Here is a 19,079-nt window from a genome sequence, read left to right on the forward strand (position 1 = left end):
CAGCTGGCATGTCCCTGCAGCTCCTAGGCAGAGGGGCCAGGGGGGCTCTGCGCAGTACCCCTGCCTGAAGGCAGCACCCCCGCAGCTCCCATTGGCTGAGGTTCCTGGCCAGCAGGAGCTGTGGAGTTGGTGCTCGTGGGGCGGGCAGGCAGCACACAGAAGCCCCCTCTGGCCTTCCCTCCCCTCCCATCCCCTTCCGCTAGGAGCTGCAGGGACATGCCGGCTGCTTCCGGGGAGCCACACGGAGCCGGGTAGGGAGCCTGCCAGCCCTGTCAACCTTCTCCCCTCCGCCAAGCACCAGCGGGGGTCCTGGGCTGTGTGCTCGTGCCCGCCCCTAGCACCCATGGCGGCCCCACCCCCCAAAATTACCCCTGGCCCAAGTTTTCATTAGGGGTATATAGTGCAAGTCATGGACAAGTCACTGGCCATGAATTTTTCTTTACTGCCCACGACCTGTCCATGACTTTTACTAAAAATATCCGTGACTGAATTGTAGCCTTAGTCATCATACAATATGGAACAGGGCGTAATGACCCACCTTTGAAAGGTTTTCCAGTGCGAGGATAAAATCAGCAGCCAGCTACCATGAGAGAAAGCAGGATGGCTTGCAAAAGAATTAACATTTACATTAGAAAAGATTCTTTTAGCTAAGCCTTTATCATGTTTGAAAATATATGTTAAAATGGGCTGCTTAGAGGAGAAGCAGATACTTGGCAGCATGTCCAATAAAGCGAGAGTAGGGTCACTTTAAAAAGGAGAATATGAGGATTGGCAAACCTATACATATAGAGCAAATAATGCAAAACACAGAACTATCAGGAAGATGGACCAGCCGTGGCGCGCGCACACACCTACTCACTCACCCTTTACTAGGGCAACTGATGATGGGTGAAGAACTAATTATATTTTATTCACCCACTTTAAAAGAAAGTTACCTACTGCAGGCAAGGGGCAAGAGTAGATGTTTGCAGAGCTATAATAGCACACTTAGCACTACAGCACTTGAAATCCGCAGCCTGCTTTACAAAAGTGGGTGTGTATCATTACACTCCAGTTTACAGTGGGGGAATGATGCACAGAGAGGGGCAAGTCACCTCAAGGCCACATGGAAGACCTAGCTTGTGCCACTGACTTGCTGATCACCAGTTGTGTATCCATGTCCCCAGATCATGGTGCCTACCTTGTGGATGTTGGAGTCTCTGGTTCTCCTCCATTTTGGTGGGTAAAATAGTGGTGGGTAAAATAGTGGCCCCATATGAAAGGTCCGGCAGTACGTGCTGCAGTCTTTCCACTTTTAGTTTCTTCAAAGCATGGCCATAATAATTTATTTATAAACGAAACATTCAGGAATCCAGAAAGCAAGGACCTTCCAGATGGGAGCTCTGTGGAAGGAGGACAATTTCCCCCACCTATGAACCTCGACAATATCCCTTTAAAAAGGTCATTTGGGCCAGGGTGGGTTTTTTAATCATTTTTATTTTTAAAAAGAAACTGCCAAACCGGACAGCAGGACAACGGTGTGAGTCAGCCACATTAGTTTCTGGACTATATACATGATTAATAAAAACCATCAGCAATTTTAAAATAAATATAAATAACTGGGTGGGGAGCGGAAATGGGAAAGTTTAAATTCTCTCTAGCAAAAGAGACAGACGTAAACACTGACATGATGCTTTGTGAGGAAGAAACAGGCTTGTTTGGGCCCGACGAAGCCTGCTTAGATGCCCTTTTATACAATTCCACAGTTCTACAAGCTGCTGCCAATTTAATTTGAAGCAGCCTGTGCAGCCTCATCAAATTCAAACTGGTCTGGACACTCCTTGTTAATGCTCTGGGCTGGAAAACTATTTCAGTTATTGTAAGATTAGTTGCTAAGCAACCCAGCCCCTTGATTTTGCAACCTGCGTGGCAAAGGAAGAGACAGAAGGAACTGAATTTCATCTTATGCAACAATAAAATGCCATCTCAAGGTGATATTTGCTAGAACAAGTAGATGGAAGATCCCTTTTCGGAAAGGTGCAATGGTTCCACAGATCCTTTACGATGCAGTAAGAAAAGGCGCTGCTCAAAGTTGCTCCACGGAAGAGGCTGCTAGCAAAAACATCAAGAATAAATAGGTACTCTCTCTGGGGAGCTCTGATAGCTTTGTACAGTATGTTGCGATTGGAAACTTTCTTACAAGCCCAGACACAAAACAAAGAACCCTTTCACACAAAGCAACAAGTATACCAACGTAATGAAATATAAAAACTAAATTGCACGGCACACAGATTTTCCAGATAAACTCAAAATAACTGAACCGATCGTACAAACCGTTAGTTAAAAAAATACCTTCTCGGATATTTTGAGAACAAGTTGAAATAGAGTCTTCGTGCAAATGTTCAACCTTGATCGAGCCGATGCCTTGAAAAATCAACACAGATGTGTTAGCTCCTTCCTTATCTGCCATGTACACGCAGCATTTTATCTTCTGCAATACGATTAGAGTTAGGAAATCTGTTTCTTCAGTAAATACCGCCTTTAAGTTCCACGGGCGTATCATCAAGACACTACTGGTGTCATATCCCACAACTGTTAAAAACAACAAGAATGCATGTAATCGCCTAGGGGAAAGTATTGTGCTCTTCTGTTAATACGAGAAGCATTTTCTCCAAAGGTTTGAAAACGTTTGACCTCGTTTTAACTCATTTAACTTAAAACAAATCCTTCATTACGAGAAGCCAAAACATAAAACCAAGAACACAGCACTTTTGCTTACATGTCTGATTAGCATGCCCTGGCTGGGATGATTTAGCTGGGGATTGGTCCTGCTTCGAGCAGGGGGCTGGACTAGATGCCCTCCGGAGGTCCCTTCCACCCCTGAGATTCTATGATTCTAGGATTATGAGCTATAGTCCTTTCCTTTTGTCAAGGTAAGCTACATCTAGATAGCTAACCTCTGTTTTACTAGTGCTAATGCACCCAAGGTCTCAGTGTAAGAATTATTTTTAAGTTGCACAGGTGACAAAATCTATCTTCCATCACTATTACACAAAAACAGCCAAGGCAATTGGGTGGTGTATAGAAGACAGAATTTGTACAATGATTTTTTGTGCTATGAGAACTTTACAGTGTATTTTTAAATGAAATTTGAGACATTTGCTTAAGACAAAAACATTCCACCCTAGCAATCTATTGAGGCTGTACACCACTTATTAGCACTTAACACATTTTCAGTTTTTCAGGCACAAGGATACAGAACAATTCCTTCAATTCTTCAGCTGTTTGGATTTTTTTTCTTTTTCTTTTTTTTTTTTTTTTTTTTATTAAAAGAAGGTACTGTTTTATTTCCCCCATTTCTGCCACATCAGAGCTCCAGGTATGAAGCTCAGTGAAGTGACTGGTTTTATGAATTTCTTGCTCGTGGATGGCCCATGACCTGAATCAGGACTGGCCAGGATAAAAGACAGTTACCTTTTCCATAACTGATGTTCTTTGAGATGTAATGGACATGAGCAACTCACGTTAGCTGTGTGTGCTCGTCACAGGCACTGGTGCCAGAAGTTTTTCCCTCTGTGTCCGTAGGGGACCAGCTCTGGCACCCCCTGGAGTGGCGCGCGTATGCCACAGTATAAGGGTCACTGCGAGCTCCCCCCACCCTCAGTGCCTTCTTGCTGGAAACTCCGACAGTGGGGAAGGAGGGCGAGTCATGGAATGGACATGAGCAACACATCTCGAAGAATACCAGTTATGGAAAAGGTAACTGTCTTTTCTTCTTCGAGTGCTTGCTCATGTTATAGTGACAAACAGGAACTGTCTGTTTACATGGGTAGCATCCAAGATACACACAATTAGTATTACTTCACAGATTTGCATTTCAAAGTTCCCATACCTTTCTAGCATGACTTTAAAGGTTGGCTTTGGGTCATCCAGCCTGCAAGCTGTTTAACCCCTTCTGGCCACGATTTTTAGTCTGTATAAGATTTGTTGCAAGTATAACACAGTGATAGAAATAATGGCTTACATAATTATATTTTAATCAGACAACGTCATAATGAGGTAATCCAGTTGGAGGTCCTCTGAGAGGACACTGAAAGGACCTTCATCCTGTCCACTGTCGTGATGAAGAACTGCATCGACCTGCGAAAGGGTTTGGTATGCTCCAGGTAAAACGCCAAGGCATGGTGGACGTCCAAGGCGTGTAGCCACCTCGCCTCATCAGTCTTGTGCGGCTTAGGTCAGAACACCGGGAGGAAGATGTCCTGGGTGATATGGAAGGAAGACATCACCTCTGGCAGGAAGGTCGGATGGGGTTGCAACTGCACCTTGTCTTTTTAGAAGACCATGTAAGGTGGTTCCGAGCTTAGGGCTTTAATCTCCAACACTCGTCAAGCCGACATCACTGCCACAAGGAAAGTGACTTTTCACGATAGGTGAGAAAGGGAACAAGAGCCCAAGGGTTCAAATAGCAGACCTGTGAGTCTGGAGAAAACAAGATTGAGGTACGATTGCGGGACAGGATCCCTAACGAGATGGAAAAGCCTTTCGAGGCCTTTCATGAACCTGAAGGACATCTCATGTGAGAACACCGATCTACCCTGGATTGGCAGATGAAAAGCCGAGATGGCAGCTAGATGAAACTTGACAGAAGAGAGGGCCAGGCCCTGATTCTTCAGGAGGAGCAGGTATTCCAAGAGAAGAGACTGCTGCGCTGGGCATCACAAAATGGGAAAGAGATGGCCAGCCCTCTGTGGAGATAGAGGTGGTTAGGGACTATTTAGAAAAGCTGGACATGCACAAGTCCATGGGGCCGGACGAGTTGCATCCGAGAGTGCTGAAGGAATTGGCGGCTGTGGTTGCAGAGCCATTGGCCATTATCTTTGAAAACTCGTGGCGAACGGGGGAAGTCCCGGATGACTGGAAAAAGGCTAATGTAGTGCCAATCTTTAAAAAAGGGAAGAAGGAGGATCCTGGGAACTACAGGCCAGTCAGCCTCACCTCAGTCCCTGGAAAAATCATGGAGCAGGTCCTCAAAGAATCAATCCTGAAGCACTTGCATGAGAGGAAAGTGATCAGGAACAGCCAGCATGGATTCACCAAGGGAAGGTCATGCCTGACTAATCTAATCGCCTTTTATGATGAGATTACTGGTTCTGTGGATGAAGGGAAAACAGTGGATGTATTGTTTCTTGACTTTAGCAAAGCTTTTGACACGGTCTCCCACAGTATTCTTGTCAGCAAGTTAAGGAAGTATGGGCTGGATGAATGCACTATAAGGTGGGTAGAAAGCTGGCTAGATTGTCGGGCTCAACGGGTAGTGATCAATGGCTCCATGTCTAGTTGGCAGCCGGTGTCAAGTGGAGTGCCCCAGGGGTCGGTCCTGGGGCCGGTTTTGTTCAATATCTTCATAAATGATCTGGAGGATGGTGTGGATTGCACTCTCAGCAAATTTGCGGATGATACTAAACTGGGAGGAGTGGTAGATACGCTGGAGGGGAGGGATAGGATACAGAAGGACCTAGACAAATTGGAGGATTGGGCCAAAAGAAATCTGATGAGGTTCAATAAGGATAAGTGCAGGGTCCTGCACTTAGGACGGAAGAATCCAATGCACCGCTATAGACTAGAGGCCGAATGGCTAGGCAGCAGTTCTGCGGAAAAGGACCTAGGGGTGACAGTGGATGAGAAGCTGGATATGAGTCAGCAGTGTGCCCTTGTTGCCAAGAAGGCCAATGGCATTTTGGGATGTATAAGTAGGAGCATAGCGAGCAGATCGAGGGACGTAATCGTTCCCCTCTATTCAACATTGGTGAGGCCTCATCTGGAGTACTGTGTCCAGTTTTGGGCCCCACACTTCAAGAAGGATGTGGATAAATTGGAGAGAGTCCAGCGAAGGGCAACAAAAATGATTAGGGGACTGGAACACATGAGTTATGAGGAGAGGCTGAGGGAGCTGGGATTGTTTAGCCTGCAGAAGAGAAGAATGAGGGGGGATTTGATAGCTGCTTTCAACTACCTGAAAGGGGGTTCCAAAGAGGATGGCTCTAGACTGTTCTCAATGGTAGCAGATGACAGAACGAGGAGTAATGGTCTCAAGTTGCGGGGGGGGAGGTTTAGATTGGATATTAGGAAAAACTTTTTCACTAAGAGGGTGGTGAAACACTGGAATGCGTTACCTAGGGAGGTGGTAGAATCTCCTTCCTTAGAGGTTTTTAAGGTCAGGCTTGACAAAGCCCTGGCTGGGATGATTTAACTGGGAATTGGTCCTGCTTTGAGCAGGGGGTTGGACTAGATGACCTTCTGGGGTCCCTTCCAACCCTGATATTCTATGATTCTATGATTCTAAGAGCATGCTGGGGAGACGCTATGTTCAGATGCCCAATGGAAGAACCTCATCCACTTCACCAGGTAAGTTGCTCTAGTGGAGGGTTTTCTACTTCCCCAAAGGACCTGTTGCATCACCCTGGAGCAGGCTCGCTCCTCTGGGTTCAACCATGCAGCATCCACGCTGTGAGGTGGAGGAAGGAGAGGTTGGGGTGCAGGAGGTGACTGTGGTCTTGCAAAAGAAGGTCCAGGAGGTCGCCCTGGGTGGGGGGGGGGGGGGGGAATGGAGGGGAGCTACTGCCAGATCCAACAGTGTGCCGAATTAATGCTGGTGTGGCCATGCTGGTGTGATCATAATGACTCGAGCCTTGTCCCTCTTGATTTCTGACAGGACTCTGCTGACAAGTGGGATGGGCAGGAATGCATACATGAGGACCCCCGACCAGGATAGGAGAAAGGTGCCTGGGAAAGCAAGGCCAAGGCCCTGCAGGGAGCAAAACTGATGACATTTCCTGTTCTGTCTGGTGGTGAACAGGTCCCACTTAGGGAGTTCCCCACCTCTGGAAGAGCATCTGGACCACTTCTGAGTGGAGCGACCCCTTGTGGTGAGAAAAAGACCTGCTGAGGCGATCTGCCAGCATGTTCCTGACACTGGGAAGCTGATAGGCATCTAGGTGGACTGCATGCGGGATGCAGAAATGCCATAGGTGGAGTGCCTCTTAACAGGGTTTCAGAGTGGTAGCCATGTTAGTCTGCATCAGCAAAAACAACAAGGAGTCGTTGTGGCACCTTAGAGACCAACAAATTCATTTGGGCATAACCTTTCATGGGCTAGAACCCACTTCATTGGATGCATGGAGAGAAAATACAGGAGCAGATATAAATACATGAGGGGTTGCTTTACCAAGTGTGCCGTCAGTCTAACAAGATAAATCAATTAACAGCAGGATATCAAGGGAGGAAAAATAACTTTTGAAGTGTTAAGAGAGTGGTCCATTACAGACAGTTGACAAGAAGGTGTGAGTAACAGTAGGGAGAAATTAGTATTGCGGAAGTTAAGTTTAGGTTTTGTAATGACCCAACCACTCCCAGTCTCTAGTCAGGCCTAATCTGATGGCATCCAGTTTGCAAAGTAATTCCAGTTCTGCAGCTTCACGCTGGAGTCGGTTTTTGAAGTTTTTTTGTTGAAGAATTGCCACTTTTAGGTCTGTTATTGAGTGACCAGAGAGATTGAAGTGTTCTCCTACTGTTTTTTGAATGTTATGATTCCTGATATCAGATTTGTATCCATTTATTCTTTTGCGTAGAGACTGTCCAGTTTGGCCAATGTACATGGCAGAGGGGCATTGCTGGCACATGATGGCATATATCACATTGGTAGGTGTGCAGGTGAACGAGCCCTTGATGGTGTGGCTGATGTGGTTAGCTCCTACAATGGTGTCCCTTGAATAGATATGTGGACAGAGTTGGCATCAGGGTTTGTAGCAGGGTTTGGTTCCTGGGTTGGTGTTTTTGTTGTGTGGTGTGTAGTTGCTGGTAAGTATTTGCTTCAGGTTGGGAGGCTGTCTGTAAGCGAGGTCTGGCCTGTTTCCCAAGGTCTGTGAGAGTGAGGGATCATCCTTCAGGATAGGTTGTAGATCCTTGATCATGCGCTGGAGAAGTTTTAGTTGGGTGCTGTAGGTGATGGCTAGTGGCGTTCTGTTACTTTCTTTGTTGAACCTGTCCTGTAGTAGGTGACTTCTGGGTATTCTTCTGTCTCTGTAACTCTGTTTCTTCACTTCACCAGGTAGGTATTGCAGTTTTAAGAATGCTTGATAGAGATTCTGTAGGTGTTTGTCTCTGTCTGAGGGATCGGAGCAACAGAGGTTGTATCTTAGAGCTTGGCTATAGACAATGGATTGTATGATGTGGTCTGGATGAAAGCCAGAGGCATGTAGGTAAGTATAGCAGTCAGTAGGTTTCTGGTATAGGGTGGTGTTTATGTGACCATCGCTTATTAGCAATGTAGTGTCTAGGAAGCGAACCTCTTGTGTGGACTGGTCCAGGCTGAGGGTGATGGTAGTATGGAAATTGCTGAAATCTTGGTGGAATTCCTCAAGGTCCTCCTTCCCGTGGGTCCAGATGATGAAGATGTCATCAGTGTAGTAGAGTACGGGCAAGTAGAGTAGGGGTGAGTTAGACTGACCTCACACTTGGTAACGCAACCCCCCCATGTATTTATATCTGCTCCTGTATTTTCACTCCATGTATCCGATGAAGTGGGTTCTAGCCCACGAAAGCTTATGCCCAAATGAATTTGTTAGTCTCTAAAGTGCCACAAGGACTTCTTGTTGTTTTTGCCTCTTAACAGAGGGCAGATGAGCATGCTCCCCCTTGCCTGTTGATGTAAAACATCAAGGCCATATTTTCCATCAGCACTTAAACCATTCGGCCGGTTAACTGCGGGAGAAAAACCCCGCAGGCTAGGCGAACCGCCCTGAGTTCTTTGACATTTATATGCAACATCATCGCCTCTGTGGACCATGTACCTTGCGTCCGCATTGCGCCGAGGTGTGCTCCCCAGCTGAGGTCTGAGGCATCCGATATCAGCGACACCGAAGGATGCGGGCTATTGAACGGGATCCATCGAGGACCATTCTGGGGTTAGTCCACCATTGCAACATGGTGAGTACCTCTGGTGGGATGGTGGTAACCTTATCCAGGTGATCCCTGGACAGGGCATAGACCATAGCCAGCCATTGCTGGAGGGGTTGCATCCGGAGCATCGCATGGCGGACGACATACGGGCACATCGCCATGTGGCCCAGGAGCCATAGGCAGACCCTGGCAGTCATGAGAGGGAACGCAGAGACTCCAGCGACGAGGTCTCTCATCATCTGGAACCTGTCTGGCAGAAACGCCTTTGCCCTGGTGGAGTTGAGGACTGCCCGGATAAACGCTATTCTTTCTACAGGGACTAATGTTGATTTTTCCTTGTTTATCAAAAGGCCCAGTCTCCTGCATGTGTTCAGCAGTATCACGACCGTGTCCTGGACCTGGGACCAGGAGTGACACTTGAGCAGCCAATTGTTGAGGTACAAGTAGATCAGGATACCCCGACACCTGGGTAAGCCAAGTCTTTCAGCCTGTTTAGCTTATCGTCTGTTTTCTCCCCAAACAGAGCTTGACCATCAAAGGGGAGGTCCTAGATGGACTGTTGGACCTCCATCGACAAGCCCGAGGATGGCAGCCATGCCGCCCTCTTCATCGTTATGGCTGAAGCCATGGTTCACGTTGCAGAATCAGCTGCATCCGAGGCTGCCTGCAGTGCCGCCGTTGACACTCCCTGCCCCTCTACCAGGATGGCCTGGGACTCTTCTCTGTGGTTCTCCAGGAAGGAATAGGCAAATTTGGCCATCAATTGCCAAATATTGAAATCATAGCAGCCCAATAGGGCCTGATGATTCACCACCCTCAGCTGCAGACTTGACGACAAATAAACCTTTTCTCCCAAAAAGGTCCAATTTCTTTACCTCTTTATTTTTGTGAGTAGCCCGCAGTTGTTCCAGGTTCTCCTGCTCGTTGACTGCAGACACTACTAACGAGTTTGGAAAAGGGTGGGTATAAGGATATTCATGCCCTCTTGCAGGCACATAGTACTTTCACTCCGCATGCTTGGAAATAGGGGGTAGCAATGAGGGAGTCTGCCAGAGGGCCTTGGTAATTTTTGCCACCCCTTCACGTACTGGCAGGGTGACTCTAGCTGAGGCTTCTGAGCTGAGGAAGTTGCATAGGGTGTCCGAGGGCTCCTCTAGCCCCTCTGTCTCTAGCCCCATGTTCGAGGCTACTCTCCTCAAAAGCTCCTGATGAGCTTTGGTGTCATCCGGGGGGACGGTAGGTGGGGGTCCCATGATGGCCTCATCGGGGATGAGAAAGTGAATGCAGATACAGCAGGAGTCACTGCCTCCATGCCCTGCTTGGCATGGCCTTCTTCTCCTGTCTGTTGCACCTGGGAGGGTCCCATGCCCGGGGGCCTCCATCTCAGGTGGGCAGGAGACTGTGGCAGAGGGTGTCGGAGACTCCCGACACTGACTTATGCCCTTGTGGTGGCTGTGTGAACCCCCCCCGGGTTCCAATGGTGCCATGGCATGGGCCATTGATCTTGGGGCAACAATAGTGCTGGCGGTGCCAATGGAGGACCTTGCCCTGCCTGCAGGGGTTCTTAGTCCAACTCCGAGCCAGGGATGGAGGGCCATGTTCTGGAGACTGGGACCACAACAACGCCGACCAGGCCTCTCAGTCCTGGCTGCATACACTGCCACGCTCCGAGTGGGATCTGTACATGGGTGACAATGCGCTGCGTTGAGATCCCGGTGACCGGCGTCAGCGTTCAGAGGATCCACAATGGTACCCCGGTGATCCATGCCGAATGCTTCCCGACTGGTGCCGGTCCACAGAGCGGGAGCAAGAACGTGACTGACGCCGCGATGACGAGAGTTGACGCTGGTATGGTGACCTCTGACTATAGGCCAGTGACCAGTACTGAGAGTCCCAATGGAGGCTTCCACTGGAGTGGCGTCGATCCGAAGGTGAGCGACGCTCCTGGTACCGGGGATGAACGTGCCTCAGTAGGTCAGCATCAGTCGCCAGAGGTATGATGTATACAGCCCGCAGAGCGATGGCCGGAGTCCAGAGACTGGCGCCAAGTGCTCCAATTGGTAGGTACCCCTACGTCCAAGGTGTGGTGGCTCTGCACAGGCGAGCACTGGTGGGACACTCCCTGAGGTGGCGAGTGGTGCCACACTGACGGGGATCGAGATGGTGGTCCAAAGGCAAGCTTACCCCTTGATTTGGGAGCTGTCATCACCTTTGTGGGCAGCACTGGCAGGGACAAGATATCCTGCGCCACCTGCAGGGCCTCCGGGGTGGACAGCATTGCCAGGTATTGGACTCCCATGCCACTGTCCAGAGTGGCCGGCGCATCCTGGGATAGGCTAATCTGCACAACTGAAGCCGGGGCTTGACTCCCACTTGGAGGCGATGAGCTGCCCTTCATGGGTCTAGGCTTGCCTCCTGCCCTCTCCTTGCCCTTGCAAGCAAGCGACCGACCTCTCCTGGTCTTCCTCTTTTTACTGGGCGGTGCCAGGGAGGTGGATTGCCGTCTGACAACAGTACCCACAGGGTGCTCCATACAGACAGCATGGTACTGTGTACAGAGTCCGATCTCGGCTGTTCCAGTGTTGGTGTCAGTGCTGACTCCATAAGGAGTACGTCCAATAGAAAGGTTTGCAACGAACAGTTCTACAGAAGACAAGGTTTGCTGAAGCAAAGGAACGTTCCAGCACAGTCACTGGTGGGAAGAAGGCACTGAGGGCGCGAGGAGACAGTGGTGCCCAGTGGTGCCCCTTATACTGTGGCAAACACGTGCCATTCCAGGGGCTGCCAGAGCTGGTCCCCTACAGATACCACTGAGGGGAAAAACTTCCGGCACCAGTGCATGTGACGAGTACACACACCTAACATGGAATGAACACGAACAAGCACGCCGAGAAGAAACTGGCATTTCAGATTAGTCTTGCACATTATTTTCTTATCAACTCCCTTGTTAGTATGAATACTACAATAGATAGCATATGTTTGAAATAATATTGTCCTTACTCAGCTGGAAAGGCACAAAGGAACTTACTGACTTATGTGTAAAATTAGTCAGTTAAACAGTGTCCCAGCCAGCCTGGTGGATACCACGCACAGAATGACCAGTTTAATCTGAAACAATCTTCTCATCCTCTGCGATGCCGGCGGCAAGACAAGGCCAGACACTTATGAGAGAGGAGAACGTGTTGCATCAACACAGCTTTCTGATCGACAGGGTGACAATCGAGAATTTTTGTACCAACTCCCTGATTGAACAATTCCATTGTAGAGGGCACCTGCTTGTGAAAGGCAGGCACAACTCCCAATGGAAGGACATTGATGATCCATACTGGGCAGAAACAATCTCTGAATGGCTGTGAAAAATATCTGGTGAGAAACAGCAGTGTATGATGAAAGCCTAGAGATTCCCTAGACCATGAGTCTGTTATTGACAAGAAAGGGGGACTTAGACCTGAAATCATGTGGGAGGAAGAAGGGACATGGAAAAAAAAGACAGAAAATGAACTAAAGCAGTCTCCTTAGTCCTACCTTAATAATCTTGTCTGTCCCGGAAGTCAATAACCATCCCCTGGTTGCGTCAAAGTGTACATGGACAATGTTGTGCTTACTGTCATGGAAAGTGGCTGTGGGTGCACGTCTAAAGAAGATCAAAGATCAAGAGTCAAGGAGACAGCGTCTGCACTATTGTCCTGAACTATGCACAAAGGAAGAAATGAGAATTTGAACACTAATGTAAGGAACTGATTTTCTTCAGTGACTCAACTTAATTACTGAGCGAGAGAAGATGGCTTCATGGTCTCTCTATGGCTATGTCTACACAGCACACCACTAGTGGTGGCATGTAGCTACACGCCGCAGTGAAAGGTGGGCTGCTCCCATGCTGTGGTGTGAAGCTACATGTGTCAGTGAAAGGCTCTGGCAGAGCTGCTGCTGCGGTGACTGGAGCCTTTCCTTGCTACCAGAGTCTTCCATGTGATAGGGAAGCAGCGGGATGCTACACGGCTGGTTTTAGTGGTGTAGAGGGGGCAGGCACTGCTTGGGAGTGTAGAGAGCTGTGGAGGGCACATACCCACAGGGTTCAGGGGTCTTTACTCATCTAAGCAGTGCCTCCCCATCTACACTGCTATTTATACCTTGCTAGGGATGTGTGCAGTGTATGTACTCTGCATGCCACCATAAGGACCATGCAGTACAGACACAGCCTATGAAGGATTGTAGTTCCCTGGAATTACAGGTTTTCCTTCAGAGATACAAAAATCTCCCAACACTCCATTTCTGGGAGCATCCCCAGATATAAGACAGATGTGTACCACAAGTCCTGGTATTCCGAACAGCAGGACACTGCATCAAGTTACACACAAGAAAGAGAAATTAGGAGCTAATTAAATGAATTCCTCCGGCCGCCAGAACGTTTTTGCTGCTCTTTCCTGAACTCCCTCCAAACTGTCTCTCTTTCTAGTAATGAGGTATGCAGAACTGAACACAGCAAATGAAGCACAAGAACACTATAGTCATATAAAGGAGGATACTAATTCCCAGCTCTACACATAGCTATGGAGGCCGATGGCCTGACCTCTTAAAGGAGAAAGCACTTTGCACAGCTCTGAGACACTCCCATCTGGTTGACTCTGAGCAGAGTGCAGTACAGGGGAGTACACCTTGAGGAGTTCTGTAACTCATTAAGCCTCCTCTGAGGCAACTGGGCTCATTGTTTAGACTTACTCCTCATCCGTTATCGATTCATGACAGGTATCGCAGACTCTCACTTCAAACTCAAATCCCATCAGAGGTATGGAGGAGCGCTTAGAGCTGCATTTGCCACACACTGCTTTCCCACACTTCCGGCAGTGATGCTGAAAGAGGCAAGCCGAAAAAGGATTGGTTAAAATGGACAAAGCAAAGCACAGCAGTGATCTCCTCTTAACTTCACCCATTCGCCTCAGCAGAACTTACCTGGGGCCAAAGCAAATTCTCTGAACCCCCAATCGGGGCAGAAGGAGAAAAAGCTGAATAGTAGGAAAAAACTAGTCTCAATTTTGCATTTCATTACCTTTCACTAACAACTACATCAGCTAAGCACCTGGCGTAAGCCAACTATCGATGGCCAAATGGGGGCAGTGTGGCCTAGTTGACAGAGCACCGAAATGGGACTAGAGAGCTGGGTTCTGGTCCCGCCTCTGCCTCCGGCCTGCTGGGTGACCTTGGCCAAATCGCTTCCTCTATACCCATTTCACAGACGGGGAAGTGAGGCACAGGGATTCTGACCTTTTTAGAGCACTTTGAGAGTGGTGGATGAAAAGAGCTACATAAGAGCTAGTTATATTATTATGTGGTGAATTTCGACCACAGCTACTTTACTTACTTTAGTCTGTATCACTAGCTAGACTAAACATCTTTGGGGAACCATTTCTCAGCCTGGTGTTTTGACCAGGCAAAAATCTTCTGACTGGATATTCTCTTTTGTGCGTGGGGTGCAGGGGGAAAAGAGTATTCTCATTAGTGTGTGGGCGAATCAATGCATGCAAGGCACATCAGTGTTACGAGAATTGCCTGTGTATCATTAGGAGACTACTATCTTTTTATCAGTATTATACAATTACTTTCAGGACACTGGGCAAATCCTTCTGCCTCTTCAAATATGATCTCAGATACGAACACACATGCAAATATACATTCCTGACAGGCAGCTCAATGTGGTCCCTTTTGCCACTTTTTCAGTCTCAACAAAAGGAGCAGCAATACTTCACGTAAAGCAAACCAGAGTAGGATCTCACACACTGAGCTGGGCTCTGGGATCATACATTAGGATTATAGGGGACAGCGAGTTTCCCCTCCATGCTGGCTTTGTAATACTGGAACGCTGCATTGGTTACTGTTGGAGCGCCAGATTACATCTCAGTATTAAACTGAATGCCTGACATTGCCCATGTAAACACTGTCCATCTAAAATCAAGTGAGCAGATTCTCCTCAGCTTTTTTACAATCCTTTCTAATAAAACAGGCCTGGAAACGCCTTTGGCAATTTTCAGAGTAACAGCCGTGTTAGTCTGTATTTGCAAAAAGAAAAGGAGGACTTGTGGCACCTTAGAGACTAACCAATTTATTTGAGCATAAGCTTTCGTAGCTCACGAAAGCTTATGCTCAAATAAATTGGTTAGTCTCTAAGGTGCCACAAGTCCTCCTTTTCTTTTTGCCTTTGGCAATGTGACAATTGCTACCTAACACTGTCCATTTTTCTCACACTGCAAACTGTAGACCAGTTTTGCTAATAACTCTGGGCAATTGGAATAGCAATTATGGACATTTGCCTCGGAATGGAAAGCAATGACCTTTTTAGTCGACTATTATACTGGTTCCATCAGTATCTTCAGAAGTGAGATTTGGGCCACATTTGTTTGTACAGAATATTCTTGTTGATATTAAATGAGATTAATGTGGCTAAACCCACATCAACTCAAAATTTACCCAAGCCAATGTACAATATGTATTTTCTATAGAAATGGATTGCAAAAAGTGCTTCTGTTTGTGAGGGCCAAGATATTCACCCATCACCAGGCCTTTGCCTGCCCATTCCCCCTCTCTTGGCATGAGGGTAGCTAAATGCCTTTAATCACCAAGCAGCCAACAGAAAAGTTAAACAAGTTTCTATATATCTGAAAAGTGTTAAAATATTTCATTGAACTACCAGATATACTGTTCTCTTAAATTATTCCATCAATACAAAACAGAACAAACCTGTCTAAGGCCTATTTTCTTACTGTCCCACATCTGTTTAAAATTCCAGAAGAAAGGCTGGTCACACTTTTGACAGGAATCACTGTCCAACCACTCTGGTGTCTGTAACACACAAAAGGGTTATGATAAATAGGCAGAAAAGCTTCAGGTAGGAATTCAACAGCAGAACAAGCCGTGTGGCTTCTACTGCAATAATTAAAACAGTGGTATGCTGAACCTGTCTAGAAAAACACTTTTTCAGCCGAAGGTGCACTGGGGGAAAAAAAAAAAAAAAAAAAAAAAAATCAAAGTGTGCCCCAAGATGTATTTTGCTGTGTTCTGAAAGTTCACACAGGAGGAACGTTTCACACCATAAAGTAGGACTCTATTCTGAAAGAAAGGCCAACATTTGACAAAAACATGGATGCTTAAAGTCAGATGCCTGAAATGAATGGTGTGATCCTGAGTACTCACAACTAGCTCCACTGAAAGTTGCAGGTACTTGGCACTCCTGAGACTCAGACCAGGGCTCCTGAAACTCTCCCTGGACCCACTTGTGGGTGGTCAGCACTACTTAGAACCAGGTCATTTATTTTTAGGTGCCTAAACATCCAACGTTTGAAAATGTTGCTCAATCTTTTTAATTGTAATTGGTTTTTCTGAACCTCCTGCCGTCAGACTGTTGTGTTTCAAGTCACACGTGTGGGGGTGGCAGGCAGATCCTGAACAAGCCTGAACAAAAAGAAAGTTGGCTCTATCCTGCTTTTACATTTATATACTAAAGCTAGCATTTATTTCTAAAATCTTGTATTTTCTAATGCAGTTTGATCTAATGCTATGCTCATCATGCTGTGAGTGAAGTGGGTAAGAATTACTCCTGGGGGAATTCTGCGTCACTGCGCAAGGCAGAATTTTGTCGAGATTAATGTTGTGTGCGCAGAACACTTTCCCCACCACAGAAATGGGCTGCAGAGATGTTGGCGACCACTAGTGGCCGACTGGACCTGGCAGAGTTCAGCTCGCAAACAGAAGACAAGGCCAGGGGGAGGGGGAGGGAACTGGAAGGTTCCCCCCAGGTGCCATTCCCAGCATGCCCTGAAGGAAGGAGACAGTGTGCAGGAAACTCAGTGCAACCCCAGGACCCAGCGTCAGGCTGTTTCTCCCTCTGGATCCCTGGGCTCTAGGAGGGTAGGGGGTGTGATTGTCTGGGCCGAAGAGCCCCCCGCATGGGCTCTGTGTGGGAGGGGGTAGAGAAACAGGAACATAGGGGTTTCTTTAACTCTATTCCTGGGGGATTTTTGTGTATGTCTGTATTGTTACAGACAGAGTTGCTGACAGGTATTTTGAAAAAATTACAAAAATAATTGTAACCGGCATGATTATGTAGTGTTATTTTGACAAATATAATTGGCAGAATTTTTTATTTTTTGGTGCAAAATTCCCCCAGGAGAAACCTCAGTAAAGACTATCCTCAATAGACTGTCACCCTCACCCAAGCCCCAGCGTGAGGAGTGATGATGAGGACTCAATTCTCTACTGGGAGGGGAAGTCTGGTAAACTAATGCTTCCCTGGACCCCGTTTTGCTATCATGCCCCCTGCTGGCAGAAGACAACAGGGAAACAACTAAGTGATAGCAGCTGTATTAGCAGGGGCCTGAGCTCTTCAGGAGCGCTCCCACCTCCCTGACACTGGTTTGTCTTTGGGAAGCAGGGGCACTCCTCTCCAATATGCAGCTTCCCCCCTCATGTTTCCCTCTCTCTATCCTTTAACTTTCTCCTGCCTCCCCACCAGTAGAGCCCCTCCTTGAAGCTGCTGCTGCCTGCTGCATTCTCGCATCCACCCTCACCCTCACCTTTTGCAAGGTTGCTCTAATATAGAAACACTTCACACCCATTCCTGACTATTGGGTGTAGAAGAGGACTGTTTAAAAGACTGCCTCATTAAGTACAAACCCCAACTAACTGGAACGGTTTCAGAAGATGCACTAGCTGCTTGGGTATCAAACATTAAGGAATGAAAAGCACAATACTGTGATTAAATAAGGTTAGATTATGATGGAGTTTCTTAAAAGGAAAAAGGTAAGGGAAGGCTGATGAAATCCTTAAACTCAAGCCTTCACTCCAGCCCCCTATGATGGAACGAGTCGTAAAGAAACTGAGCTGCAGCTTGTTTTGTTAGGTTATTTCAAAAGTGCAGGTGCTTTAGGGGTAAGTCCCCACTGTCTACTTTTCTAAAAGTAACCAAGCCTTTAATTAGGTGTGTGTTCTGAGAAAATAAGGCTTTCCTCTCCTATGCACTGAAGCACAACATTTGAAAAAGGTAGATATTGCTTGTGACAGCAACTGCTCAGTAGTAAAATGGATACAACTTATATTCTCTTTCAAATGTTCCTTTCTTATGGCCTTTTAAGACTGAAAGATAAAATCATTTATAAGGATTAAAATATGAAATGGCTTAATTCCTCCCTTGTGCAATTCCAGAGACATGGTAAAGTGTTAATATCAAAGTGAATACTACACACATCAAGTGGAAAATCTAATCAGTGAAAAATGCCACCAAAGCAACAACCAGAAAATTTCAAGAAAAAAAAGCACTTCAGAAAAGAGCCCAAGGCAAAATATTTTATACTAAAATCTTAAGGATTAGTGTTTTGGAGTCAATGTAGCAATATATATATACACTCCCTCCTGACAACAAAAACGAGCCAATATAGACATATCTATTAACACCTGATGCTAAACACTCATTTAGCTAATTATATTTCTTACCCACTTTTCAACCAACTCTCTCACAATAAAGCAGTTTGTTTTATATAACAAAGCGCTTTTCATTTTAAACCTTTGTCGTTGCCTTGTAAAACATTAAGTAACATATTATTTCTGGATGTTAAAGTTATACCAAAAGGGAAAGGGCAGTGAGTTACCTGGGACTGGAGGCTCTTTGAGATGTGTGGTCCCTATCTGCATTCCACACATGGGATATGCATGTGCACCACGCGCCCGAGTAATTTTTTTTGCAAGCAGTGTCCATTGGCCTCCTCATGCTCTGAGCCACAGGCACAAAGGGTGGTGCAGGCTGACATTTCTCCAGTTTTCCATTCTTACCACAGTTCAATCAGTCAATCAGCTACAGAGGGAACGGAGGATGGGTAGCAAATACAGATAGGGACCACACATGAAGAACCTCCAGTTATAGGTAGGTAACCTCTTTCTTCTTCAAGTGATGGTCCCTCTGTATATTCCACATATGGTAGAACAACAAGTAATAGTCAGACAGGCAGTGGGTACAAAAGTTATAGCTGACAGTAGTACAGCAATCTCAGGTGTCATTAGTAACGAGAGTAGTGAAAAAAAAATCCCACAGAAGTGAGGTTTTTATGTGGGTTGTGTCCCTTTCAAGTGTAGTTCCGCTCTACAGAATGACTAAA

General features: G+C 46.8%; 1 protein-coding gene across 3 annotated transcripts in view; it reads right to left on the bottom strand.

Moving 5' to 3' along the window:
• Window positions 1–344: 344 nt before the first annotated feature.
• The window catches only part of WDFY2 (WD repeat and FYVE domain containing 2), a 113,641-nt gene continuing 94,906 nt past the window's right edge, over window positions 345–19,079 (bottom strand). The window contains exons 9-13 of one of the 3 annotated variants that reach the window (XM_084618009.1): window positions 15,673–15,774; window positions 13,660–13,790; window positions 12,466–12,574; window positions 2,332–2,403; window positions 345–604 (exon numbers count right to left, since the gene is read on the bottom strand). In XM_084618009.1, the coding sequence (XP_084474135.1) occupies window positions 581–604; window positions 2,332–2,403; window positions 12,466–12,574; window positions 13,660–13,790; window positions 15,673–15,774 (438 nt within the window). In that variant the 3' untranslated portion in view covers window positions 345–580. Of the gene's footprint in view, window positions 605–1,456; window positions 2,572–12,465; window positions 12,575–13,659; window positions 13,791–15,672; window positions 15,775–19,079 lie in introns of those variants that run through there. The other 2 variants (XM_084618010.1, XM_084618011.1) reach the window with 2 other exon arrangements.

Source organism: Lepidochelys olivacea (assembly GCF_965140295.1).
Source record: "Lepidochelys olivacea isolate rLepOli2 genome assembly, chromosome: 1".
Lineage (NCBI taxonomy): Eukaryota > Metazoa > Chordata > Testudines > Cheloniidae > Lepidochelys > Lepidochelys olivacea.